The 27,709-nt window shown below is 47.0% G+C and overlaps 2 protein-coding genes across 2 annotated transcripts in view; both read right to left on the reverse strand.

Moving 5' to 3' along the window:
- The window catches only part of LOC132571735 (zinc finger protein 420-like), a 40,482-nt gene extending 34,261 nt beyond the window's left edge, over positions 1-6,221 (reverse strand). Inside the window, exons 1-3 of the mRNA XM_060238531.1 lie at positions 6,153-6,221; positions 4,584-4,698; positions 794-870 (exon numbers count right to left, since the gene is read on the reverse strand). Of these exons, the coding sequence (XP_060094514.1) occupies positions 794-870; positions 4,584-4,698; positions 6,153-6,221 (261 nt within the window). The remainder of the gene's footprint in view (positions 1-793; positions 871-4,583; positions 4,699-6,152) is intronic.
- An 18,520-nt stretch (positions 6,222-24,741) lies between these two features.
- Positions 24,742-25,890, reverse strand: LOC132571736 (gastrula zinc finger protein XlCGF17.1-like). Its single transcript, XM_060238532.1, has one exon. It carries the CDS (start codon positions 25,813-25,815, stop codon positions 24,742-24,744), a length of 1,074 nt encoding a protein of 357 aa, XP_060094515.1. The 5' UTR covers positions 25,816-25,890.
- Positions 25,891-27,709: the final 1,819 nt, after the last annotated feature.

Raw genomic sequence — 27,709 nt, forward strand, 5'->3', positions numbered from 1 at the left:
GCCACAGTGTGTGTGTGTGTGTGTGTGTGTGTATGTGTGTGTGTGTATATATATATATATAAATTTGCCACTGTGTGACACAGTGTTGGACTGGATGGGCCATTGGCCTGATCTAACATGGCTTCTCTTATGTTCTTAGTACACACACATGTACAACTCGTGAAGCTGCCTTCTGCTTGGTCCACCGGAGGCAGTCTTGTCTCCTCAGTCTGGCGGCAGCTATCCAGGGTCTAAGGCAGGGTCTTTCACATCACCTCCTACCTGATCCTTTTCACTGGAGATGCTGCCAGGGTTTGAACCTGGGACCTTCTGCATGCCCAGCAGATGCTCTGCCGGTGAGCCACAGTCCCTTCCGAGGTAGCAAGGCAGGCCTCAGATGGTGTCTTGCTATTCAATATTTTGATTCGTGCCTCAACACAATGGCAACGATTTACACCTCTGAAAGATCCTTACCCAGAAAGGCCACATTCCCATAGTTCTCCAGCATGACTTCCCTGTGGAGAGCTCTTTGCCCTGGATCCAGCAGGGCCCACTCAGCCTCGGTGAAAGAGACGGACACCTCCTCAAAGGAAAAGGGACACTGGAAGAAAAAGCAGATTCCCTCATCAGAGATCACGCCAAGACAGGCAGAGATTGCACACTGGAGGGGAGTTGTCTGCGAGGGCTTGGGATGGGTAAAGGGAATGGCGTTCAGGGGATCTCTCACCTGGACACCTTGTAGAAACTGCAATAACAAAAGCCTCCCTCCCCCCCCCCCCGAGAAAAAAGGGGGGACCCTGCTCAAATCCCCTACCTGGACTGGAGGGGCAGCAGCTGCTTCCACACCTCTGAAAAGATGACGGCTCAACAGCGTCTCTTCACTGCCTGTTCCTGAGACAACAGAGGAAGGAAGAGTGTTTGGTTGCTTGTTGCCTGCTTCACACACTCCCTTCCCAGGATTGTAAAGCCTCAACACATTCCAGGGGTGTCAAACATGCGGCCTTAGGGCTGAATCAGGCCCCCAGAGGGCTCTTATCAAGCCCCCGAGCAACTGGCTGTCATCTGCTTCCTTCTCCCATAAGAACATAAGAGAAGCCATGTTGGATCAGGCCAACGGCCCATCCAGTCCAACATTCTGGTCACACAGTGGCAAAAAATTTTATATATACACACACACACTGTGGCTAATAGCCACTGATGGACCTGTGCTCCATATTTTTATCTAAACCCCTCTTGAAGGTGGCTATACTTGTGGCCGCCACCACCTCCTGTGGCAGTGAATTCTCTTTCTCTTGCTTCCTTCTGCATCACAGCTTGCTCAATCGCACAGGAGCTACAGAGCGAAGCCTCTGTTTTCTCCATTGGCTGAGGCTCCTCACTTGGGGAGGAAGGGGGGAGGAATAGCTTGCTTCAAAGGAAGCTCTGTCTCTTTCCCTCTTTCTCCAGGGGACCAGGATGGGGAGGAGCCGCTGCCAATAGAAGGAAGAGAGGCTCAGTAGCTCTGCTGTGTAGCTGAGAGAGCCTGGATTGCACAGGAGAGATACAAAGAAAGCCCCTTTAAGACCAACAAGTGCTAATGTTTTAAGCATGTTTTATTTTAAGTTTTTTAAAAAATCTTTGTTGGTCTGTGTCCTTTATAAAGTTTTTATCTCCGCTACCTGGCATTACATTTTACGATACACATGGCCCGGCCCAGCAAGGTCTCATTTATGTCAGATCCGGCCCTCATAACAAATGAGTTTGACACCCCTGCTTTAATCAGTTCTGGGAAAGGCAAAAGAGAAGCACCAAAATTTCCAGCATTTATCGTGTAGGTCTGACAGGGGATGCAGCGTACCAGCCACCTAACACACCGACAGATAACCTTTTGAGCCTGCTGGAAGTGGAATCAGCCTGGGAGTTAAAATAACTTAGGCTAAAAGTTCTAGAGGACTTTAACGTCTATGCTTACAATGCTGCCTAGACTTGCCGGACCAACTTATCGGCAGGACCGCCTTTCCCAATATGTTTCCTGAAGAGCTTACGTTATTCTGAAAAAAAATCTGGAAATTCCTGGCCCAAAAGACATCTGCTTAGTATCAAGATCCCTTGCTGTTATTATTCTCTATGCTTATATGCTTACTTTGTCTAGTGAAAACCAAATGTTAAGCACCCCGTGAGAGAGGCCAGTTTACGCCTTCCCAGCCTGGTCTTCCAGGTTACTCCAGCATGTTATCTTGTGGTGGTTTCATATGCAGCGTGACTTTGTAGTGTGAGAAACAATCTGTAGCATTTTGTATTCGCCTCTGCTTTTGAATTAATCTCGCGCCTAACACAAAAGGTGCGCCTGTAACGGTTACAATGAACGTATATATCTAACGCACCTGCAGCTGTACCCCAGTTCTGACACTGGCTCGAACTGTGTCACTAATACTGTCTTGTAATAAACGCTTATCCTGATCCCACGGAGAGTCGTTATTATTGAAGGTAGTTTCTAGACCTGACACTTCGCCTCAAGCACAGTTTTCTCAGCTCTTGCTTCGGCCTGGTGGAAAAAACTCCCAAGCTAGATCAGAGCCCCACAGTCTTAGTACAATTCCGCAGGGACTGTAAAATGGAGCTGTTCCCCTAGGAAAGAAGGAGGGAGGAAGGGAAAGGAGGGAGGTAGAGAGGGAAGGAAAGAAGGGAGGGAGGGAGGGAGGGAAAGGAGAAAGGAGGGAGTGGAGGGAGGGAAGGAAGGAAAGAAGGGAAGGAGGAAGGAAGGAGGGGAAGAAGGGAGGGAGGAAGGAGGGAGGGAAGGAAGGAAGGAAGGAGGGAGGAAAAGAGGGACGGAAGGAGGAAGGGAAAGAAGGAGGAAGGGAGGGAGGGGAAGAAGGAAGGAAAGGAAGGAAGGAAAGAAGGAAGGATGGGAGGGAAGGAAGGAGGGAGGGAAAGAAGGAAGGAGGAAAAGAGGGAGGGAGGAAGGGTCAGGATTTCCATGGAGCAGGGAGGTCTCTCCCACTGCATGCAGACTCCTGGCTGAAGGCTTCTCTTCGTGGGCTCTCCTAGGCAGCGCCTAGGAGAGACGGGGGGGGGGGGGGCTGCCGGAGGTTGAGAAGCAGGGCTCTGGCGCACTCCTGCTCAATCCAAGCCCTGTTTACAACATACACCCAGGGCTTTATTGAATTACCAGTTCCCCATCTTGTATTTATTGGCCTGTTTTTTAGTTTTTAAGTGGAATTACATTGAAATTGTTTTCACTTGTTTTATTGGTCTATCACAGGGGTGGCCAAACTTGCTTAACCTAAAAGCCACATAGAATAAAAATCATATGTTTGAAAGTGGTAAGACATGATTGTCATATGTTTGAGAGAAGGAAGGAAGGAAGGAAGGAAGGAAGGAAGGAAGGAAGGAAGGAAGGAAGGAAGGAAGGAAGGAAGGAAGGAAGGAAGGAAGGAAGGAAGGAAGGAAGGAAGGAAGGAACTTTAAATGCATTCTCCAAGCTCTGGCTGGCTTGGTTAGGAAAAATCCCATGCATAGTTATAGGATTGGGAAGACTTGTCTTAGCAGTAGTATGTGCGAAAAGGATCTAGGGGTCTTAGTGGATCAAATGCTGAACATGAGTCAACAGTGTGATGCGGTGGCTAAAAAGGCAAATGCAATTTTGGGCTGTATCAACAGAAGTATAGTATACAGATCATGTGATGAGATGGTATCGCTTCACTCTGCTCTGGTAAGACCTCACCTGGAGTATTGTGTTCAGTTTTGGGCACCACATTTTAAGAAGGATATAGACAAGCTGGAATGGGTCCAGAGGAGGGCAACAAAGATGGTGAGGGGTCTGGAGACCAAGTCCTATGAGGAAAGGTTGAAGGAGCTGCGGATCTTTAGCCTGGAGAGGAGGCGGCTGAGAGGTGATATGATCACCATCTTCAAGTTCTTGAAGGGCTGTCATCTAGAGGATGGTGTGGAATTGTTTTCTATGGCCCCGGAATGTAGGACCAGAACCAGTGGGTTAAAATTAAATCAAAAGAATTTCCGACTCAACACTAGAAAGAACCTCCTGACCGTTAGAGTGGTTCGAACAGGCTTCCTCGGGAGGTGGTGGGCTCTCCTTCCTTGGAGGTTTTTAAACAGAGGCTAGATGGCCATCTGACAGCAATGAAGATCCTGTGAATTTAGGGGGAGGTGTTTGTGAGTTTCCTGCATTGTGCAGGGGTTGGACTAGATGACCCTAGAGGTCCCTTCCAACTCTATGATTCTAAGTGATTTAAAGAAAGCAATGCCTTCTCTAAGCCGGATGGGGGGGGGCTTCGAAAGCCACACAATATGTGTGAAACAGCCACATCTGGCTCCTGAGCCACAGAAAGGCTACCCCTGGTCTATCGTAACATGCCTTGAGTCCACTAGTGGGGGAAGGCAGCATAGAAATCTGATGAATAAATAATAAATAGATGTTTTAATTAATGGGAGGAATTGCACTCCAGGAATCTGTCTAATCTCCTATTAGAGACATTGCTGTTAGTGGACACTGAGTGCTGCAAATTAACTCTGATGTGTATAGAAATATTTTTTCCCTGACCTGAACTCTCTACCCATCACATTCATGGCTGCCCAAACTGTATCCAGGCATGATAAACCCTTACCACAGGAGAGGTCATCGTGGGCATGCTCCACAGCCTGCGCTCTCTGACCTTGCTCCAAGGAAGCGCTTTCCACATCAGGAATTGTACCTTCCATATTTACAGATGATTCCCGTATCTGAAATAGCAGCAAGGGAGAGGGGTAAGAACATAAGAACATAAGAGAAGCCATGTTGGATCAGGCCAATGGACCATCCAGTCCAACACTCTGTGTCACATAAGAACATAAGGCCTGTTGGATCAGGCCCATGGCCCATCCAGTCCAACACTTTGTGTCACAGGAGAACATAAGAGAAGTCCTGTTGGATCAGGCCAATGGCCCATCCGGTCCAACACTCTGTGTCACATAAGAGAAGCCATGTTGGATCAGGCCAATGGCCCATCCAGTCCAACACTCTGTGTCACACAAGAACATAAGAGAAGCCATGTTGGATCAGGCCAATGGCCCACCCTGTCCAACACTCTGTGTCACACAAGAACATAAGAGAAGCCCTGTTGGATCAGGCCAATGGCCCTTCCTGTCCAACACTCTGTGTCACACAAGAACATAAGAGAAGCCATGTTGGATCAGGCCAATGGCCCATCCTGTCCAACACTCTGTGTCACATAAGAACATAAGAGAAGGCCTGTTGGATCAGGCCAGTGGCCCATCCAGTCCAACACTCTGTGTCACATAAGAGAAGGCCTGTTGGATCAGGCCAATGGCCCATCCAGTCCAACACTCTGTGTCACACAGTGGCCAATATGTGTGTGTATATACATATACATACAAACACACACACACACATATATACACTGTGGCTAATAGCCACTGATGGACCTCTGCTCCATATTTTTATCCAATCCCCTCTTAAAGCTGACTATGCTTGTAGCTGCCACCATCTCCTGTGGCAGTGAATTCCGCATGTTAATCATCCTTTGGGTGAAGAAGTACTTCCTTTTATCCATTTTAACCTGACTGCTCAGCAATTTCATCGAATGGCCATGAGTTCTCGTATTGTGAGAAAGGGAGAAAAGTACTTCTTTCTCTACTTTCTCCATCCCATGCATAGTCTTGTAAACCTCTATCATGTCACCGCACAGTCAACATTTCATGGTAAGAGATGGAATGGAAAAGAGACCAAGGAATGAATCCTGCCCCACTCCCAGACTCTGCACCCATCCATCAGCAGACCTGGTGAGCTATCTGGAGGGATCAGAAATTCTTTAGTAGAAGAGGTTGCTGAAAGAGGCCATTAAATCTCCTACTTGGATGATGAACACTTGGACAAATACCTTGCAGGGAAACATTAGGATAAATCCCGGTATCATTGCTTGAATCAGACATATTGGAGGAAGTCCCCTCACCTGTTCTGCATGCCTCTTCTCCTCTGCCTGACTCAGGAGGAAACCTTCGGCCAGGGCCACCGCCTGGGAACTGGTTTCCGGCTCGCATCCTCTGACCCAGCACTGCATTTCCTGGGGCAGGAGAGTCAGGAACTGCTCCAGGATCACCAGGTCCAGGATCTGCTTCTTGGTGTGCCTCTCCGGCTTCAGCCACTGGTTGCAAAGTCCATAGAGCCGGCTGCAAACCTCTCGGGGCCCTTCAGCCTCATGGTAGTGGAACAGCCGGAAGCGGTGGCGATGTCCATCTGAGGTCATGGTGTCCTTAGCCAGGACCTCCGGCTGTCTCAAAACTTCTGAATGCGTTTTTGCTGTAACAATACATTAGTATAATTATTTTCACATTTTATTCTTTGCAATGGTACAGAGAGATGGTGCCTTGGGGGGGTCGTACTAGTGTCTGTGTGACCCAGATTCGAATCCCCAGTTTGCCATGGAAGCTTGCTAGGAGATCTTGGGCCAGTCACATGTGCTCAGCCTGGACTACATCACAAGGTTGTGGGAGAGAGGGAAGAGTTCTTTCCATCTACTTTCACCACCCACTAACCTCTGTTGCATCCCCCCACCCCGTTCTCTCTTTTCTAAAGTGAAAAATCCCAGACTCTTCAGCCTTCTCTCACAGGAAAGATGCTTCAAACCCCTATAATCATCTCAGTTGCCCTTTGCCTTCTAAATCGGGGTCAGTCAAACTTTCTTAACCTAACAGCCACATAGAATAAATGTCAGATGTCTGAGAGCCACAAGACATGAATGTCAGATGTTTCAGAGCTGCAAGGAAGGAAAGAAGGGAGAGAGGGAAGGAGGGAGGGGGGGAGGAAGGAAGGAAGGAGGAAAGAAGTTAGGAAGGAGGGAGGGAGGAGGGAAGGAGGAAGGAAGGAAGGAGGGAGGAAGGAGGGAAGGAGGGAGGGAAGAAGGAAGGAGGGAGGAAGAGAGGAGGGAGGGAGGAAGGAGGGAGGAAGGAGGGAGGAAGGAGGGAGGGAAGAAGGGAGGGAGGAGGGAGGGAGGAAGGAAGGAGGGAGGGAGGAAGGAAGGAAGGAACGAAGGAAGATGGAGGAGGGAAGGAGAAATGAAAAAAAGCAACTTCAACTTTAAATGCCTTCTTCAAGCCACTGGCTGGCTTGGCTGGGAGAAGTGATATAAGGAAAGAAATGCTTTCTACAAGCCAGCTTTGAGAGCCACACAATATATGTGAAAGAGCCACATGTGGCTCCTGAGTCACAGTTTGGCCACCCCCATTCTGAACAGACTGGTGTGCAGGCAGCTTTGGATGGGGTTCCAAACGCAGAGAGCAGTCACACAAAGAGACGTCAACTATTGAGAATACCCTGTGACCAAAATTACTAAATAATCTAAGGTACAAACTTGTATATAAAAAACATTATGTACACATGTCAATTAAAAAAATTATGTACACATGTACATAATGTACACATATACCAAGGAAAGGAAAGGTCCCCTGTGCAAGCACCAGTCATTTCCGACTCTGGGGTGACGTTGCTTTCACAACGTTTTCAACGGGGTGGTTTGCCATTGCCTTCCCCAGTCATCTACACTTTCCCCCCAGCAAGCTGGGGACTCATTTTACCGACCTCGGAAGGATGGAAGGCTGAGTCAACCTCGGGCCGGCTACCTGAAACCAGCTTCCGCCGGGATCGAACTCAGGTCGTGAGCAGAGAGTTCAGATCACAGTACTGCAGTACTGCTGCTTTACCACTCTGCGCCACGGGGCCGCTTCAATATATAAAGTAATATATAAACTTTTCAGGTTTTCACGGCTGGTAACATCATTAGGGTTTGTAGAATCTTTCGGGCTCAATGGTTGAGCTTCAGAAGGGAATCAGGCATTCCTTTAAGACTTAAAGATAAAATCCAGCCCTTTAAATTGGGACCAGAAACAGGCCAGCAGCTCTCAAAAATAACCATAACATGATCCTCCCCTCCTCCTGCTGCTAACAGCCAGAGAACCACATGCTGGACTGGAGATGTACTAAAAAGAATGACAGGATTGCTTCCTCCTATATCTCCTACCTCCAGGGCCTGTCATTCCACTCTGGGGCCTGTCATTCCAGTAGTCTATCTGGGCCCAGAGAGTTTAATGAAAAAATCCATCCCACATGTTCTTTGTAACTCATCTTGTGCTGGAATGCATAGCAATAGAGTCCCTGTAGAATTATTACTCTGACATTCGTGTTCGGTATTTAGATCGGTAGTTAGTGGATTTAACAGGCCAATCTGATAACTATAAATCCCTTTTTCTTCTTTCCTCGAAAAATGCTGTAGCTATTGAAATGGTGGCAACTTTTTTTTATGCCTGGCTTCAAAAAGGTGTGATTTGTGTTAACCGCATTAAGTACCTCTTTCGTCCTGTATACTTCTTTGTGCATTACGCCAATAAAGATTGCCGTTGTTGTTGAATAGAGTCCATGTAAGTCAATTGGCGTAAGGAGCTCCATGGCCCAGTGTTAAAGCTGCAGTACTGCAGTCTGAGCTTTCTGCTCACGACCTGAGCTCGATCCCTGCGGAACCTGGGGTCAGGTAGCCAGCTCCAGGTTGACTCAGCCTTCCATCTTTCCAAGGTCGGTAAAACGAGTACCCAGCTTGCTGGGGGGAAGGCAATGGCAAACCACCACGTAAAAAGTCTGCCATGATGCGATGTCACTCCAGAGTCAGAAATGACTGGTGCTTGCACAGGGGACTGCCTTTACCTTTTACAGTCAATTGGCATTCCTGTCTCCCATTATTTCCAACTGGGTTTCCAGCCTCTCTACCACTGTTTTCCATGGGCAACTCTGTCATTCCTTTTAGTACGTTCCACTGAACTGGTTGTCACTTCTGGACACTTTCTAAAAGGAATATATCAGAGACATTCAGTGAGTGACCTCAAAGTATTATAAAAAGGAACTTCAGGAACAGACTAGAAAGGAAAATTGCTGGTTGGCAAGTTGTTACAACACTCAGAACCAGGGCTCTTTTTCTAGCAGGAGCTCCTCTGCATATTAGGCCACGCCCCCCCGATGTAGCCAATCCTCCTGGAGCTTACAGTAGGCCCTGTACTAAGAGCCCTGTGAGCTCTTGGAGGATTGGCTACCTCAGGGGGGCATAGCCTAATTTGCAGAGGAACTCCTGAAAAGAGCTCCTAGAAAAAGAGCTCTGCTCAGAGCAATGGAATCCCCAGGACTTAAGAGGGATATTGGTTTCTTATCTCTCTACATATGCCCCCCAATCTCTCCCTCCCAAGCTCTACCCCCAAATCTCCAGGAATTTCCCAGTTTGGAGCTGGCAACCATCATGGGGAACTGATCTCTTTTTCTGTGAGACCCCCTGTGATTCCAGGAAAAACACCAGGCTCCACCTCTGACCCATCCACGCCCGCCTCTGAAGAAAAGGGATCCAGTGGCTGCCTCTCCCGGAATTCCCCCCTCCATCCCACTGCAATGAGCCCTGGTCAGTCTGGGTTAGGGTTGCCAATCCCCAGGTGAGGGCAGGGGATCCCCCAGTTTGGAGGTCCTCTCCTCTCTTCAGGGTGATCAGAAAGTTGGGGAGTGGGGGAGGGAAATGGCTGCTGGGCACTTATTCCCTATGGAGACTGATTCCCATAGTGCAGGGGTGGCCAATGGTAGCTCTCCAGTTGTTTTTTGCCTCCAACTCCCATGAGCCCCAGCCAGCATGGCCAGTGGCTGGGGCTGATGAGAGTTGTAGGCAAAAAACATCTGGAGAGCTACCGTTGGCCACCCCTGCCATAGTGCATAACAGATAATTGATCCGCGGGTATCTGGGGCCCTGGAGGGGGGGGCTGTTCTTTGAGGTAGAGGCACCAAATTTGCAGCATAGCATCCACCACCTATCCTCGAAAGCCTCTCCAAGTTTCAAAAAGATTGGACCAGGGGGTCCAGTTCTATGAGCCCCCAAAGAAGGTGTCCCTATCCTTCATTATTTCCAATGGAGGGAAGGCATTTTTAAAAGGTGTGCGGTCCCTTTCAATGTGACGGCCAGAACTCCCTTTGGCGTTCAACTATGCTTGTCACCACCTGGATCCCACCCCGTGTGTCACCTGGCTCCACCCCCAAAGTCCCCAGCTATTTCTTGAACTGGACTTGGCAACCCTAGTTCGGGTCCTCTTCCTTCGGCCAAGCCCCTCCGGCCGCCCCCAGGAGTCCTCCCCGTCCCGCCCCTCTTGCATTTTTACCTCCTGGGCTTTGCACCGAGAATCCGCTTCTGCAAACGCGAAATCTGCAGAGACGGCGGGTGTGTGTGTGTGGGGGGGGGTGTCAGCCCGGAAGGTCCCTCGCTCTGAATGGTTCCCCCTTCCCCGCCAGCAAACGCGCGCGTTCAGGCCGTCCCCAAAGCCTCCCCTTCGGCTAAAGCAGACCACCGCCACGACCCCCTCGTTCCCCTCCAGACGCTGCAAGCTTCTGTCACTCCCTCCCAATGGCCGAGCCCCCCCCCCAACTCCCTTTTCTATGGAAGCCCCGCCCCCGTCAATCACGCGTCGAATGGCCTCGCTCTTCCCTACACGTGTTGCACCCCTGCACTCCAATCTAGAGCTGGGGGTCCTTTCCAGGCCTGTAAGCTACAGCGGGGACTGTGGGGGCACTGCCCCCTGACTTCCTGTTGGGTGCCCCGTCTCAGGTGCCCCTGACCTTCCCCCCTCCCCACCTAGGGTTGCCAAGTCCAATTCAAGAAATATCTGGGGACTTTGGGGGTGGAGCCAGGAGACTTTGGAGGTGGAGCCAGGAGACATTAGGGGTGGAGCCAAGATCAAGGCTGTGACAAGCATAATTGAACTCCAAAGGGAGTTCTGGCCATCACATTTAAAGGGACGGGACACCTTTTCAATTCCTTCCTTCCATAGGAAATAATGAAGGATAGGGGCACCTTCTTTTGGGGCTCATAGAATTGGACCTCCTGGTCCAATCTTTTTGAAACGTGGGGGGCATTTTTGGGAGAGGCACTAGATGCTATATTGAAAATTTGGTGCCTCTACCCCAAATAACAGCACTCCCAGAGCCGCAGATACCCGCGGATCAATTCTATGGGAATAAATCTCCATAGGGAAAAATAGAGTTCCCAGAAGACATTTCCCTCCCCTCCTCCTGCTTTATGACGACCCTGAAGCAGGGGGAGGGCCTCCAAACCACGGGATCCCCTGCCCCCACCATGGGTATAAAAGCTGAGAGACTGGGGGCTCCCCCTCCTTCTCCCCATGATTTAAATTTCATGGGAGAGGTACCTAGGAACAGTCTCCCCAGACCTTTAAATGGTGTGGAGGGGCGGTGGCTACCACTGGGTACCTCTCCCATGTAATTTAAATCACTGGGGAGGGAGGGGATAGCCCCCAGCTCCCAGCTTTCACCTCTGCTAGCCCCCAGGTGGTTGCAGTGGTCGGGAGGGGGCAGAAGGGAAGGTCACTGAGTCGGGTGCCCTGGGTCAGAGCCATGGTGGCCAAGGGAGGGAAGCTGTTAAGTGCCCCCTGACTTTTTAATATGCCCCCCATCTTTTAAAATCCTGGCTACGGGCCTGTTCCTTTCCCTGACGTGCGTCGTCGTTGCAGGAGCTCTGCCAACCAGCCTCCCCCATGGAAGGGAGCTGGGAGGGGAGGGGGGTGGAAAGAGATTCTGGATTCTGCCACCTTTGCTGGAAGGGCCAAGGGATGCCCAGCCTAACTGGGGAGGGGGTGGGTTTTGTCTGCTCCCTTTTGCTGGCGCTTCCTTGCCTTTGGGGATCTCTCGGCTTACGCTCTTGGCAGGGGCTCTACTGAAGACCCTAGAGATGGGCAACCATTGCCAAAGGACTTGTGCCGTGGTGTCAGCCCAGCCATTGGGAGGGAGCGACAGAAGCTTCAGCATCTGGAGGGAAACGGGGGGGGGGGGGTGTCGTGGCTGTGGTCTGCTTTAGCCGAAGGGGAGGCTTTGGGGATGGCCTGGATGCACGCGTTTGCTGGCGGGGAAGGGGGAAGCATTCAGAGCGAGGGACCTTCCGGGCTGACACCACGGCACAAGCTCTAGATCAGATTCCATTGATATAAAATAACTGGACATCTGGGATTTTCCATTGCCTTCAATGGAAATCCACAGTGGGGGCCCGCAGGAGGTTGGATTTTCCACTCCTTCCTGTGAATGTAGGGGAAGGGGTTTGTGAGTTTCCTGCATTGTGCAGGGGGTTGGACAAGATGACCCTAGAGGTCCCTTCCAATTCTATGATTCTGTGACATCCCCCTAAATTCACAGGATCTTCATTGCTGTCAGATGGCTGTCTAGCCTCTGTTGAAAAACCTCCAAGGAAGGAGAACCCAATTTCATAGAATCCTAGAGTTGGAAGAGACCTCCAGGGTCATCTAGTCCAACCCCCTACACAATGCAGGAAACTCACAAACCCCTTCCCCTACATTCACAGGATCCTCATTGCTGTCAGATAGCCATCTAGCCTCTGTTGAAAAACCTCCAAGGAAGGAGAACCCACCACCTCCCAAGGAGGAAACCTGTTCCACTGAGGAACCGCTCTAACGGTCAGGAAGTTCTTCCTAATGTTGAGCTGGAAACTCATTTGATTTAATTTCAACGCATTGCTTCTGGTCTTACCTTCTGGGGCCACAGAAAACAATTCCACACCACCCTCTTAGTGTGGTAATAGTCTTGGTAATCTGCACATGGTATGAGGAACCTGATATAGCCTTGGTAAGGTGTACTTAAAAAAAAAAGTAAAGGTAGTCCCCTGTGCAAGCACAAGTCGTTTCCGACTCTGGGGTGACGTCGCATCACGTTTTCACAGCAGACTTTTTACGGGGTGGTTTGCCATGGCCTTCCCCAGTCATCTACACTTTCTCCCCAGCAAGCTGGGGACTCGTTTTACCAACCTCGGAAGAATGGAAGGCTGAGTCAGCCTTGAGCCCGCTACCTGAACCCAGCTTCCGCCGGGATCAAACTCAGGTCGTGTGCAGAGAGCTCAGACTGCAGTACTGCAGCTTTACCATTCTGCGCCACGGGGCTCTTACCTGATTGCTTTTGATTTGCAAGTCTTTGTGCTGTGAGTTGTGCGAATCTTCCCTGTATTTTGTTTTGCCCCTTTCCCAACACTTTTTGAATCCAACCACCCCTTTCCTAATTTTTCTCTTTCTCTTGTATGAGAAAATTTCCTCTGAAGACTTTGCTTAGTGCAGTTTATCTCTCTGGGCTATTTCTCTAAATCTCTTACCCATGAGCTAGATTGCAAGGGAGTTACATTTTTCAGAGTTTATAGCCAATTACTTTGTTATTTGTTTAGTTCCAGGCCTCATTTTGGACAGAAGCTCACAGCAGTGAAGCTCTGGAACTTCTAAATTTTATTGTGCTCTTTCTTTCTTAATCCCCCCCCCCCCCAAGAAAACAATGCTTCTGGGCTCCATTGTACAAACCCGCTGTGAGAATTTTGCTGAACTCTTAATATTTGATAAACTTTCTAATATTTCCCCCCAGAAAAAAATGGGAAAATAACCAAAACATATAAAGCAGACAGATGGAAATCGTCATCATGCCATGGTGACCACATAGGAGAAAGGAATCTGAAAAGTATGATGAGAATCAGGTTTTATTATGACAATTAAAATTCAAGAAGCATTTTAAGGTAGATGCTGAGCTGATATAATTTAGTACACCTTCCAGTGATGTCAGGGGTGTGGCATATGCAAATGAGTTATGAATTTGAGTCAGCGGCCCCGTGGTGCAAAGTGGTAAAGCAACAGTACTGCAGTACTGTGATCTGAACTCTCTGCCCAAGTCCTGAGTTCGATTCCAGCGGAAGCTGGATTCAGGTAGCCGGCCCAAGGTTGACTCAGCCTTCCATCCTTCCGAGATTGGTCAAATGAGTACCCAGTGTAAAAAACTGGGGAAGGCAATGGCAAACCACCCTGTAAAAAGTCTGCCATGAAAACGTGAAAGTAACGTCACGCCAGAGTCGGAAACGCCTGGTGCTTGCACAGGGGACCTTTCCTTTCCTATGAACCTCTTTTTCTACAAAATGACCCCTGTTTAGTACTGTACTACTAAGAGGATACTTTCTCAGTCGGTCTAGATCAGGGGTGTTGAAAGCATTCGTTATGAGGACCAAATCTGACATAAATGAGAACTAATTGGGCTGAGCCATGTGTATCATAAAATGTAATGCCAAGCAGCAGAGATATAAACTTTGAAAAGCACACAGACAAACACAATTTGAGATTTAAAAAAAAAACTTAAAACAATCTTAAAACATTAGCACTTATTTGTCTTAAAGGTGCTTTCTTTGTATCTCTCCCATGGAATCCAGGGAAGTGGGCAAAGGAAACTGGCTCTTTCCTTCCTTTCCCAGGGAACCAGGAGGGAGGGAGCCTCAGCCAATAGAAGGAAGAGAGGCTTGGCTCACCTACAGCCCACTCAAAACAAACAAACAAACAGCAGTTCCCCAGCAACTTCACAAACTCAGACTCTTAGCAACTTCCCCCAGCTGTTTAGAAAGCCAACTCTCCCCTGCAGCAGCATTCCTTTCCCACTCTCTCCCAGAGCTCAACAATTTAAAGCATATGTAATAAAATTATCTTATAAAATGATTGAAATACCTCCCCAAAAACATTTTAATCCACTTGCAATGCACTTTGTATTGATTGTTCACAAATGATCAAGTGGAAACAATAATTAAAGTGCCTTGAAAATTCAGTATTCAGCATGTGTGAAAGGGCCCTTATTTATTTAGAGTATTTTTATTCTGCCCTTCCTCGTGATTAGTGGGTTACCTGTTGTGGGTCCAGGCTAATATTTACAGGGGTGTGTGAGGTCAATGGCCCCTCAGATACATACTTTGCCCCCTCTGTATTCCCAGTTTCCTCTTAGAAGAATGACTTTTTTCTCATGGAGATATGAGGGAAAGTTGCAAGATATTGATGTCAGGGTTCTCTGGGGAGGAATGTAGCGGAGGAAGTTTCCAGGGGGCTGAAGAGGAGGCTGTTAGCACCTTCCAGACCAAACTCATTCTCATCTAATTGGTCCCAATCACCTTTTCCTAGAACTTCTGGCTGCCACAGTCTTAGGATCTCCTGGCTATACTACACACACATGATAATCAATTAATTCCCTGGGCCCTTTGTGTCCTTCTTCCTTTGGCCCTCTTCATTGTAATCTGTGGGATATGAAAAGATCAGGCAGGAAAATGGAGCTATTTTGTTTGAGGTTCTCTTCTGTTTCCAGAAGATAATCTGCTTCATGAGGAAGTCCAGTGTTTGGTTTTAATTATTACCAGCATGTGGTTTTCCGGCAACTTCTCTGTGTGAAGTTGCCGGAAAACTAGAGGTATTGAGGTATTGGCTCTAGTTACCTGATTGGACCTCCAGGTAACAATGGGCCAAGGTGGGATGCTCCAGGGTAGCTGTCAAGGAAAAGAAAGGGTGAAACTACTGGGGTTGAGGTACATGTGCCTCAGAGCATCCACAGAATGCCTTTTCCTCATCAATGTATAACCTCTGCCCAGTGCCCATCCTCCCCTCCCTGCAAAATGTGGGACTAGAGAACAATAATGTTCAGATGGGCTCTATATATCATGTGTGGACCCTTAGCTCTCATAATCTTTGTATACTAAATTTTTATTTTGAATTTTCAATAGAGCTACAGAAGGGGCAATGTGGAAAAGGGCAGAATTATATATTAAATAAGTGCATACAATATGGGCAGTGTTACTAATATGAATACTGAAGATATTGTAAGCCGAAATGCCCTCAAAACCGAGGTTGGGGAATTGACAGGTGGCACTTGACTTTAAAAAGGATATGTATACAGGTTCCACGTCCAGAAACTATTGCTCAAATATGCCAGGGACACTAATTAAGTAAAAGCAATTTGAATTTATTCTAGAAAATATAGATCTCACACACAAGATAAAATACTCATAAAATCATACATACAGTCCTAAGAAAATTAGAGAGACATAGAGAAATACATGGGTAAACAAACAGGGTGATAGTTACCGATCGTAGTCTTCAAGGAAGGCTCCAATGATGAGCGAGGACGAGGGAGAGGGGACCCGAAACTTGGCCTTAGAATTGGGGATGGATCTAGACAGTGGAATTGGGATACTGCTAGAAGCACACCTGTGGGTAGCTAGGCCACAGGTTATAAGGACTATCTTGAGCCCTCAGGGGATGGGAGGTACGAGGGAGGAGGAAAGTGGTCAGCTGGTGCATGACCTCAGAAAAAGGGGAGGCTCCAGTGACCATAAGGGCTGGACTTGTGCGGTAGCTAATGGCTGGTTTGGAGGGGACACCTAATTGGCTGCCTGCTCCTGGCCAATGAGGTATTGGCTCTAGTTACCTGATTGGACCTCCAGGTAACAATGGGCCAAGGTGGGATGCTCCAGGGTAGCTGTCAAGGAAAAGAAAGGGTGAAACTACTGGGGTTGAGGTACATGGGAGTGGTTGAACTTAACTGCAATGGTGACAATAGATGGCCAAATTGCTGCCTAAGGTAACACCCAGTCTACACAAAGACACTTGGCTCAGGGTGTAGATGGTCTTTCTCCTCTTTAATCTTCCATTAGCATGTCTTTGTCTAGAGTTCCGTCGGACAAAGACTGTGGCGGTTGGACAGTTGTCCACGCCCGGGATAAGCTTGATTACTGTACGTAAAGGTGACATCTGGCGAGTACGTGAGCCATTCGCTTTGCTGGAATGGAGTCTGGCATGGTAGGAAGATAGCTGCGTGTGGTGTTAGCCTCCCACGGTGGATTCCATTGTCAGTGCTGAAAACCGTTCACCTGGACAGTTCCTGGTAGCGTGACTTCTCCCGCTCCACAGCCAAGATGGACGTCACACGGAGCGACGGGAAACCATCTGTTCTCCTGGTTAGCACTCTTTCACTGGTTTCAAGTGCTATAGTAGCATTATGGCTGCTAGTACTGTACAAGTCCCTTCCATGCCTGGTTAGGCAAACCCAGACTCTCTGGTCAGACGTGTGTGAGTTACTTCTCCAGGCACTCTGGCAACCAGGCTGGTGACTACGATGTTCTGTAAGGGGGTTTTCCTCACAATATTATTAAATGTACAAATATCTAAGAAAAATAGTTTAGCCAACCCATGACATGATAGATTAGCATTATAATCTATTAGCATTGTGTTGTGAGCCGCCCTGAGCCCGCTTCGGTGGGGTAGGGCGGGATATAAATCGAATGAAATAAATAACATGAGAGTATTTCATGAGAAAATGTGTGTATGTATGTTACAGTCCACAACCACCTCACTCAATCAATTTACATAAAAGAGAATAAGAGGCATAAATAGAATGTGATATAAATAACTTCATTAGGGCCATTATAAAGAGAGTAAGAGACATAAATGGAACAGGGATATATATTTTTTTATCTCTTTACATATGCTAAACCCACTCTCAGTGAGTATAGCTATACATTCACAGTATTCCAATGCATTTCTCTTTTATAATAGTGTATCAGAATAATGTTTTATATTGACATATTCAAATAAGGGATATTGGCTATTTATCTCATTACATATACTTAACCATTATAATTTTATGTATTCTTGTTTTCTAATGGCAGACTAGAATGATGCTTATAATGTATAGATTGATGTTGATAAGTAGATTGGGTGGACTACAACTAGAAAATACATGTCCTTTTGTGATTTACCTAGATTTGCAGAAACACCATTTGGCATGGAATTTTATTACCTTTTATGGCTATCCAGACCAAATGGTCAAGCCACACTGTTTTATGTGACCATGTGATCAGTTAGTTTGCCCTCTTAATCAACAAACAGCATGTATTCCAGCCACAATACCTGATCCCCTTGTCTGAGGAAGTGTGCTTAGAGAGCACACGAAATCTTACGTTCTGAATAAAACTTGGTTGGTCTTAAAGGTGCAACTTGATTCCTGCTTTGTTCATCAGCTTCAGACCAACACAACTGCCCGCCTGGTTCTATATGAATGGAATGTGATATAGGTAACCTCATCAGGGCCATTATAAAGTTTTCATGCTAGCATTTGTTATATATTTTTTAAAAAATAGTCAGAACTAGAATTAATACAATTTTATGTTGAATCTAGCATATCTAGAGGGATGGTGGCTCAGTGGTAGAGCATCTGCTTGGTAAGCAGAAGGTCCCAGGTTCAATCCCCGGCATCTCCACTAAAAAAAGGTCCAGGCAAACAGGTGTGAATAACCTCACCTTGAGACCCTGGAGAGCCGCTGCCAGTAGACAATACTGACTTTGATGGACCAAGGGTCTGATTCAGTGTAAGGCAGCTTCATATGTTCATATCTATCATGCATTATTATCGTACACTGAGCTACCAAGCTACACGTTTAATTACAGTCAGCACAGAAATAAGCTTTAATCAGTTATATTTCAGTATTTTACCACAAAAAGTTTGACTACAAGAATAAGTTATAATTATGAGAAAAAAAAACTTTCCAGTTGTTTTCGAACTTGCCTTTTGATTTTTGGTTAATATAATTTGTTGATTTTATTTTTTTTAATTTAGTTTGTGATTTCAACCCCGGCCTATCCTGCAAGCACCACCATCAAAATACATACAAAATAATTCTTAAAGTCTATATTAATTTCAAATGATACCAAATACACAATATATAAAAGTTTCACAAAAGGAAAGGATCCACAGTATATCCATGTCCAGAGAATGCCCAGTCCTTCTCCCTTCTTATTCAATCCTGTGTGATATCCAAATTCCTTACAAATCCTGGCTCCAAAGGTGATGTTCCCTTTACATGCCCGTCAACTTGGATCACGTTTCGCACACAATGCTTCCTCGAAGAGCCAATCTATTGTGTAAAGCAGGGGTGGCCAACGGTAGCTCTCCAGATGTTTTTTGCCTACAACTCCCATCAGCCCCAGCCAGCATGGCCAATGGCTGGGGCTGATGGGAGTTGCAGGCAAAAAAAATCTGGAGAGCTACTGTTGGCCACCCGTGGTGTAAAGGGTAACACTTAGTAAACAAAGAAACTACAAAATATACAAAGATACAAAAGATATAACACATACCTGCTCAATTTTTCTTTTTGATGTCAACTAAGACCACTTAATCGAATTTCCAACAGGCACTGGCTCAATACCATATAATTACACCAATTCCTTATATAAGAAGTTACAGGTGTTACTAATCAACTTCCTAAAGGTATCTTACATCAATTCCACATTCAAATATATTACACATATGTTACAAAGAAATTTTACAGAAACACAGTTGCACTCCATTCTTATATAAAACAAGGCAGGTCATTAAGACCATTGGGCTGTACTATTTGTAAGCGATATATCCATCTTGCTTCCATTTGAAGTAAATTTTTTTGCAAATTTCCATATCTGAATTTTAGACTTGTCCAATTTCTGTACAGCAAAAAACCTTATTTGATTTATATCATGGCCAGTTTCATTTTTTTAAAATTTAATTTGTGATTTCTACCCCGCCCTATCCTGCAAGCGGGCTCAGGGCGGCTTACAACATTAAAAACGTTACAACAACAATATCAAAATCAAGCAATCTCAAAAATATAATACATAAATTAAATCAAAAGGACCACAATTCAGACAATTGGCACAGTTTAGGACCATAATTCAGATAATTGACATAGCTTAAGCACCTAGATAGAGCCCTGTGGTGCAGAGTGATAAAGCTGCAGTACTACAGTCCTAAACTCTGCTCACGACCTGAGTTCAAGCCCAGCGGAAGCTGGGTTAAGGTAGCCGGCTCGAGGTTGACTCAGCCTTCCAAGGTTGGTAAAATGAGTCCCCAGCTTGCTGGGGGGAAAGTGTAGATGATTGGGGAAGGCAATGGCAAACCACCCCGTAAAACAGTCTGCCATGAAAACGTTGTGAACGCAACGTCACCCCGGAGTTGGAATTGACTGGTGCTTGCACAGGAGACTACCTTTACCTTTAAGCACCTAGATAGTGAGGTGCTGGACGAATCGAAGATTTCAGAGGTTGCCCGCTGGATCAATTAAAAGTCTGGCAGAAGAGCTTTGTCTTGCAGGCCTGGCAAAACTTAGATAAGTCCCGCAGGGCCCAGATCTCCAGCTGAAGCTCATTCCACCAGGTAAGGACCAGGGATCATGAGAAGATGTTGTGTGGACGATCTCAGAGCCCAGGGGGACTCGTATGGGGAGAGATGGTCCCAAAGATATGAAAGCCCCAGGCCATAAAGGGCCTTAAAGGTAAGGACCAACACCTTGAAACAAATCCAGTACTTGATGGGAAGCCAGTGCAGTTCACACAGCACCAGATGCATCGGTGCCCATATAGGCCTCAATGCTAATAACTGGGCTGCTGCGTTCTGCACCCGCTGGAGTTTCTGGAGCAGAGTCAATGGTAGCCTCATGTAGAGAGAGTTACAATAGGCTAATCTGGAGGTGACTGTTGCATGAATCACTATGGCTAAATCATGGGGGGCTAAGGTAGGGGACCAACTGTCAGTCTTTTTTTGGCCATAGCTGTGTATTCTTGTATCTTATCGATCCAGTTCTCCAGTGAGACAACAGACAGTTTTCTACTTAGCTGAAAGTATTACTCTTACTGTGGGTAACATACCTGAGCAGTTCATGTGCTGTTTTATCCACACTCATTTGTAGAATTCCTAATAGGCTTGTCTCTGGTGATTTTAAAAATTAAAAAAAAAATCTTCATTTATTTCTGCCCACTATTTTTTTTCTGGCAGGGTTACGACACATGGCAAAAGGTATCTGTCGGAGCGGGAGTAGCAGAGTGAGGGAGATGACTTGCCCGACACAGGGCTTCAGGAAAGAAAATCAGGCAGACACGTGCAACTAGTGCCAAAAGGTGTATTAACATATATACACAACAAGTGCTCTCTTGTGCAGTCTATACAATATCACCTCCACGGACAAAGTGCTTCGCCTAACCACCATCTCACAGGGAGAGACCTGTGTGATGCACACACAGATCATATATAGTCCAAGCAGCCAATCCTGGCCGTGCTGACTCAGCAGATTGCATCACTTGGCTTCTGCCGGCTCAAGCCGGTCTGCTGATCAGGTCACTGTGACCTAGCCTGGCAGCTAGATCACCAGCTGTCATACTGTAGCTGTCAGACTGGGTTTATGTAGATTCTTGCTCCAACACACCTCCTAATCTATTTAAACCCAGTGCACCAAAACACTTTACACAGTTTACATACATGTCCACCAGCAACATTACAGTTCATATTTACGTAGCTCGGAACCCTTTCCGGAATTCGTTCAGGAACTCATCATGATTGTAAAACACATCATCGTGTTCCTGTTCAGCCAGCTCTTTCAGACGCTTGGCTTCAGCCTCCTTCTCCCTTGCCTCGCACTCTGCCACCCAGGCTTTCCATTTCTTAGCCTTTGCTTTTAACATTTCCTCAAATCCGGGTGGGTCTGGATTGACAGTCAGAGTGACATAGGGACACTTGTACCTAGCGGGACGTTGGCCTTTGGTGGACCTGGCAGACACCCGTGGCCCTGTGCTTGGACCAGCTTTGTCTTCTTCGGGTTGCTCTGTTCCCACCTCCTGGGCTGGTTGCTCTGCCCCTGTAATTGGGTGTTGAACCTCCTGACTCTCACACTTTACCTCCAGTTCCTGCATTTGAGGCTCTGCCTCCTGACTCTGCTCGTCGGGCTCTGTGCCAGCATTCGGCTCACCTTCTCCAGCCCCACTGGGTGCCACCTCCTGGGCTGGAGTTCTGGGCTGCGCTCCAACATCGTTATCGCTACTTGGCAGCAGGACAAATTGTTTCTGCAAGGAGTGCAACCTTGGCCAGCTGCTTTCTTCATTGAACTGGGCACTCTTACTAAGTGTTATCTTGCTTTTGCTATTGCAGAAACGATAACACCTGGCCCTTGGCTTGTAGCCCAGAAAAATTAGGCTCTCTGCCCGGACATCCCCCTCCCCGCTACTCGTGGAGTGGATGCCAACCCGAGCCCGTGACCCAAAGACTTTTAAAGAACTCAAATCTGGGGTCTTGTTCAACAGTAACCTGTAAGGCACATTTTTCACAGTATTACACCAAACCCTATTTTGCAAAAAAACAGCTGCATGTATGGTTTCTGCCCAATAGGTCATTGGCAGTTGTGCATCCTCTAACATGCAATACATCACATTCTGCAATACAGCCCCATGCCCATTTTCTCGGGGCGTTGCCGGGTTCGTCAGACGGTGGGCAATGCCCTTGTTCTCCAGCCAACGTTTCATCTGGTTAGATAAGAATTCCCCCCCTCTGTCGGTTTGTACAGCTAGGAGATTAACCCCTAATTGTCTCTCCACTGTTTTGACCCACTTGGTGAATGTCTTATACACCTCAGACTTATGCACCATGGTGAAAACCCACGCATACCTCGTGTGGTCGTCGGTGGCCACCAAGCAGTATCTCCTCCCCGACAGACTCTTTGGCAATGGGCCAATAACGTCTAAATGGACTAGTTCCAGGGCTCGTGTGCTTTCCCTTGAGCTTTCTTTAGCAACAGCACACGCTTTGCTTTTGGTCTTCTTGCAGACCTGGCAATCCAAGTAACATTTGCAAGGATTTACTTTCAAACTAGGCACAAGCTCCAGGGTTTTCTTTAACGCCCTAAATCCGCAGTGCCCAAGTCTCCTATGGAGCAAATGTATACAATTATTGTGCACAGGCTCATTCGACACCTGAGCCACCTGGGCACAATCACTCTGGACCACATACAGTTTACCTTCCCTCTTTCCTGTCACAAGCAACTTTCCCCCACCTCCCAGGATTTTGCAGCAGGTTTTCTCAAATCTCACCTGGTATCCCTGGTCAAACAGTGTGCTAACACTCAACAGGTTAGACTGCAGTGAGGGTACATACAACACATTTTGCAACATACATTTCAGTGCAGGAAATTCCACATTGCCTGAGCAAACAGAATTGGCAGTGGTCCCATCAGCCAATCTCACATACTTATGCTCAGGACTGTCAATGTTTTTCAACAACTCCTTCTCGCAGCAGAGATGGCTCGTTGCCCCGGAGTCTAAAATCCAAGCAGACCCTGTGCTCTCTACTGCAGACGTGACCAGCCGGGTTGCTTCCTCACACGGGCTGGCGGTCCTCCGCTCTCGCCGCACACGCCCCCGCCTCTTCTCCCTCTCAGGGCAAGCTCGGAGCAGGTGCTGCGACGACCCGCATCCATAGCAGCGACGGACTGCAAACGCAGTCGGCTCCACTTCCTCCACCTTCGGACGCCTGCCAGCAGCAAAAGCTGGCTCATTCTTGGCTGTCTTCCCGGACACACCGATAACAGCACGCTGCCCGGCCGACACCCCCGGACAGCTCACGGCCGCAATTCTCTCTTGGAAGTTAAGCAGGTGGGCACAGACGTATTCCATGGTCAGGGTCGCTACGTCCACCGTCTCCAGAGAAGTTATCAGGGGAGTGTACTCAGGTGGCAACGACGACAGCAAAATGTACACTCTGTCGTCTGGAGCTACAGTCTTGCCTCTTGCCTCCAGCTCAACGAAACAGTCCGTTAGCCGTTTGATGTGATCTTTCACACACCCTCCAGCCGGCATAACGGTGCGGAACATCCTCCTTGTCAAGGCCATGAGGGAACCAGCAGTGGTGCTAACATGCACCGCACTCAACGCGTCCCAGGCAGCCTTGGGAGTGTCCTTCCCTCGCACATAAACCAGCTGGTCATCTCCTATAGACAGCACTATGTTGGCCAGTGCCTTATCCGATAACACAGTCTCGGCAGGAGATAAGTCAGCAGGGGGGTTACTCACGAACAGCCATTGCCCTTCACGCTTGAGGTAGTGTTGCATTCTCAGGCTCCACACCGCGTAGTTGGCTGAGGTGAGCTTCTCAACGGCTACTCCAAGCTGTTGCTGAGCCATCGTGCCGACTCCTCCTCACAGCTGGCTGCCGACGTCCCTCTGGCTCTCAAACAGAGAACGGTGGTGCTTCTGTGTCCTTCACCGGCGTTCCTCGCCTCCGGCTCTTTCCAAACTCACAGTCAGCTCAACTCTCAACTCTCTCCTCCGCGCAGCGGAAGCGTGCTGGGCCCATAACCCTGTCGGAGCGGGAGTAGCAGAGTGAGGGAGATGACTTGCCCGACACAGGGCTTCAGGAAAGAAAATCAGGCAGACACGTGCAACTAGTGCCAAAAGGTGTATTAACATATATACACAACAAGTGCTCTCTTGTGCAGTCTATACAATATCACCTCCACGGACAAAGTGCTTCGCCTAACCACCATCTCACAGGGAGAGACCTGTGTGATGCACACACAGATCATATATAGTCCAAGCAGCCAATCCTGGCCGTGCTGACTCAGCAGATTGCATCACTTGGCTTCTGCCGGCTCAAGCCGGTCTGCTGATCAGGTCACTGTGACCTAGCCTGGCAGCTAGATCACCAGCTGTCATACTGTAGCTGTCAGACTGGGTTTATGTAGATTCTTGCTCCAACAGTATCATCTATCTAATTACACTTCCAACAAACTCCTTTGTAGTTTATGTCTTTCTTCTCAATGTCTTTGGGCATCATGTACCATTGAAAGAACATTTTGTACCAGTTTTCTTTGAGTTTTTGGATTGCTCTGAATTTTATGTCCTTAGTACATAGTTTTTTCCATTGTTGAAATGGAATCTCTTTTCCAAAGTTTTGTGACCATTTCAATATACATGTCTTGACTTGTTTTGTTTCTGAATCAAATTGTAACAGAAACTTGTTAATGTGTCCTAGCCTGGGCTATTGTTTTCAGTATTCTTGTTTCAAAATGAGTCAGGTTACTTAGTGTGTTTCCTTCCTGATATTTAACTTCTTTTCCTGCAGTCTAAGCATTCAAAAGGTTTCTTCCCTGTGTGAGTTCTTACATGCATTTGAAGTTCACCATTGCTACTGAATCTCTTTCCACACTCTGAACATTCAAAAGGTTTCTTCCCTGTGTGGGTTCTCTGATGCCGCTTAAGATGGCCACTCTCAGTGAATCTCTTTCCACACTCTGAGCATGCAAAAGGTTTCTCCCCTGTGTGGGTTCTTTGATGCTTATGAAGATTGTCATTGCTACTGAATCTCTTTCCACACTCTGAGCATTCAAAAGGTTTTTCCCCTGTGTGGGTTCTCTGATGTAGTTGAAGATTGCCACTCTGACTAAATCTCTTTCCACATTCAGAGCATTCAAAAGGTTTCTCACCTGTGTGGGTTCTCTGATGCTGTTGAAGATGGCCACTCATAGTGAATCTCTTTCCACATTCTGAGCATTCAAAAGGTTTCTCCCCTGTGTGGGTTCTCTGATGCCGCTGAAGACTGCGATTGCTACTGAATCTCTTTCCACACTCTGAGCATTCAAAAGGTTTCTCCCCTGTGTGGGTTATTTGATGCTTTTGAAGATTGCCAGTGCTACTGAATCTCTTTCCACACTCTAAGCATTCAAAAGGTTTCTCCCCTGTGTGGGTTCTCTGATGAAGTTGAAGATTGCTGCTCTGACTAAATCTCTTTCCACATTCAGAGCATTCAAAAGGTTTCTCCCCTGTGTGGGTTCTCTGATGCTGCTGAAGATGGCCACTCTCAGTGAATCTCTTTCCACACTCTGAGCATTCAAAAGGTTTCTCCCCTGTGTGGGTTCTTTGATGCTTTTGAAGATTGCCACTGATACTGAATCTCTTTCCACACTCTGAGCATTCAAATGGTTTCTCCCATGTGTGGGTTCTTTGATGCATTTGAAGATCGCCATTGCTACTGAATCTCCTTCCACACTCTGAACATTGAAAAGGTTTCTGCCATGTGTGGGTTCCTAGATGCTCTTGAAGATGGCCACTCTCAGTGAATCTCTTTCCACACTCTGAGCATTCAAAAGGTTTCTCCCCTGTGTGAGTTCTCTGATGCATATGAAGATCACCATTGCTATTGAATCTCTTTTCACAATCTAAACATTCAAAAGGTTTCTTCCCTGTGTGGGTTCTTTGATGCCGTTGAAGACTGTCACTTTCACTGAATTTCTTTCCACACTCTGAGCGTTCAAAAGGTTTCTCCCCTGTGTGGGTTCTTTGATGCACTTGAAGATCGCCAGTGCTACTGAATGTCTTTCCACACTCTGAGCCTTCAAATAGTTTCCCCCCTGTGTGGGCTCCTTGAAAATGGTCACTCTCACTGAATCTCTTTCCATACTCCGTGTGGGTTCTCTGCTGCCACTGAAGATTGCTACTGCTACTCAATCTCTTTCTGTACTCTGAGCATGCAAAAGCTTTTTGATCTCTGTGTGTTCTTTGGTGCACAAGGAGCTCTGACCTATTTCTGAAGGACTTTCCCCACTGAATGGATTTACTTGCCTTCATTATCCTGTACTTGGGAAAATGTACATTATGTTGTCTTCCATAGCGCTTCTCAACCATAGCACTGCTTTTCTTGCTCTTAGTATTGTCTTGATTACTGACATTTCCTTTCAAGTCTTCTTTTTTAACTCCATTTGGCATTTGCGCATGAAGTTCCTCATCCTCCTCATTTCTCTGATCATCCTCTGCTGGAAGAAGTAGAGAGATCCCATTAGCACCTGGGAGGGCTGGTAAGATCCAAAGGCACCTGGGAGGGCTGGTAAGATCCAAAGGCAATCATGTGACTGCAGAAGGAAAGGACTGATGGCACATCAGCCTTGTCTAGCTTTGCTGATTTTAATCACCCCTCTCACCTTCGACAAGAATATCTAGTATTTAGGGATACCTCACCCCAGGAGGAGTTTCTGAGCCTCCCGATTTCAGGCTCCCAGAAGGCCTCCCTCCCTCCCTTCTTACCAATTGGGCTGTATGATTGTAACAAAACAAACATTATTTAGAACCAAATAAGAAATCCTCCATGGCTATTCCTTGCCAGTTCCCTTAACATAACCTGAAGGGTACTCACTCTCAGCCAGCTCATTTTGGAAGGAAATATGCTCTTGGGATCCTCTTGAAGAACTCTCCAGCCTTTCTTTGGATGCGAGATCGTTGTTTGTCTTCACCAAAGCCTCTCTTATACTTCTGGCTTGTTTTGTAGAAAAACAGAGAAAGAGAGAGAGAAAAGATCAGCCTTATATGGGGGAGGAAAGAAATTCAAGTGTGGACATTCTTCTGAAGGGATGGAGCCATGCTAAAGCTCAAAGCCCACAATACCAAATAGTAAAAAAGGAATTGAGCTAAGAGAATTAGTACCCTAGCTCCACCAAGGGTTAAGATAATTAACCTGGTCTGGTTAATTATGCTGGTATTCATGACTTGAGTCTCCCTGCAGCGAAAATTGTTATTTTCTCCCTGCAGCGAAAGAAGTTAGGCTGAAGGCCACTAGGGAGCAGGCCTTCTCGGTGGTAGCCCCTCGCTGGTGGAATGACCTTCCAGAGATGGTGCGAGCCCTGCGGGACCTGAACCAATTCCGCAGGGCTTGCAAAACATTTCTTTTTCAGTTGGCATTTGAGACATCTTGTGGTATTTGAGACAGAACCTGATAACGAACGAACAGATATTTAGCCATCTCATATACATCAGGACTATATTATTTTAGCACCTATTTTATATGTTTTATGTATTTTAAATAACTTATTTGTAATTAATGTTTAAATTGCTATGTTTTATGTGAATCATGGGACTCCCATGCCTGTTATATTGTTTAATGTGAATCATGGGACCCCATGTCTGTTAGCCGCCCTGAGCCCGCCTGGCGGGGAGGGCGGGATATAAAAATAAAATATTATTATTATTATTATTATTATTATTATTATTATTATTATTATTATTATTATTATTATTATTATTA

This window comes from Heteronotia binoei, chromosome 5 (assembly GCF_032191835.1).
Source record: "Heteronotia binoei isolate CCM8104 ecotype False Entrance Well chromosome 5, APGP_CSIRO_Hbin_v1, whole genome shotgun sequence".
Taxonomy (NCBI): Eukaryota; Metazoa; Chordata; class Lepidosauria; order Squamata; family Gekkonidae; genus Heteronotia; species Heteronotia binoei.

Coding starts and splice junctions, on each gene's coding strand:
- LOC132571736 (XM_060238532.1), bottom strand. CDS start 25,815: ATGCATCAGAGAACTCACACAGGGGAGAAACCTTTTGAATGCTCAGAG.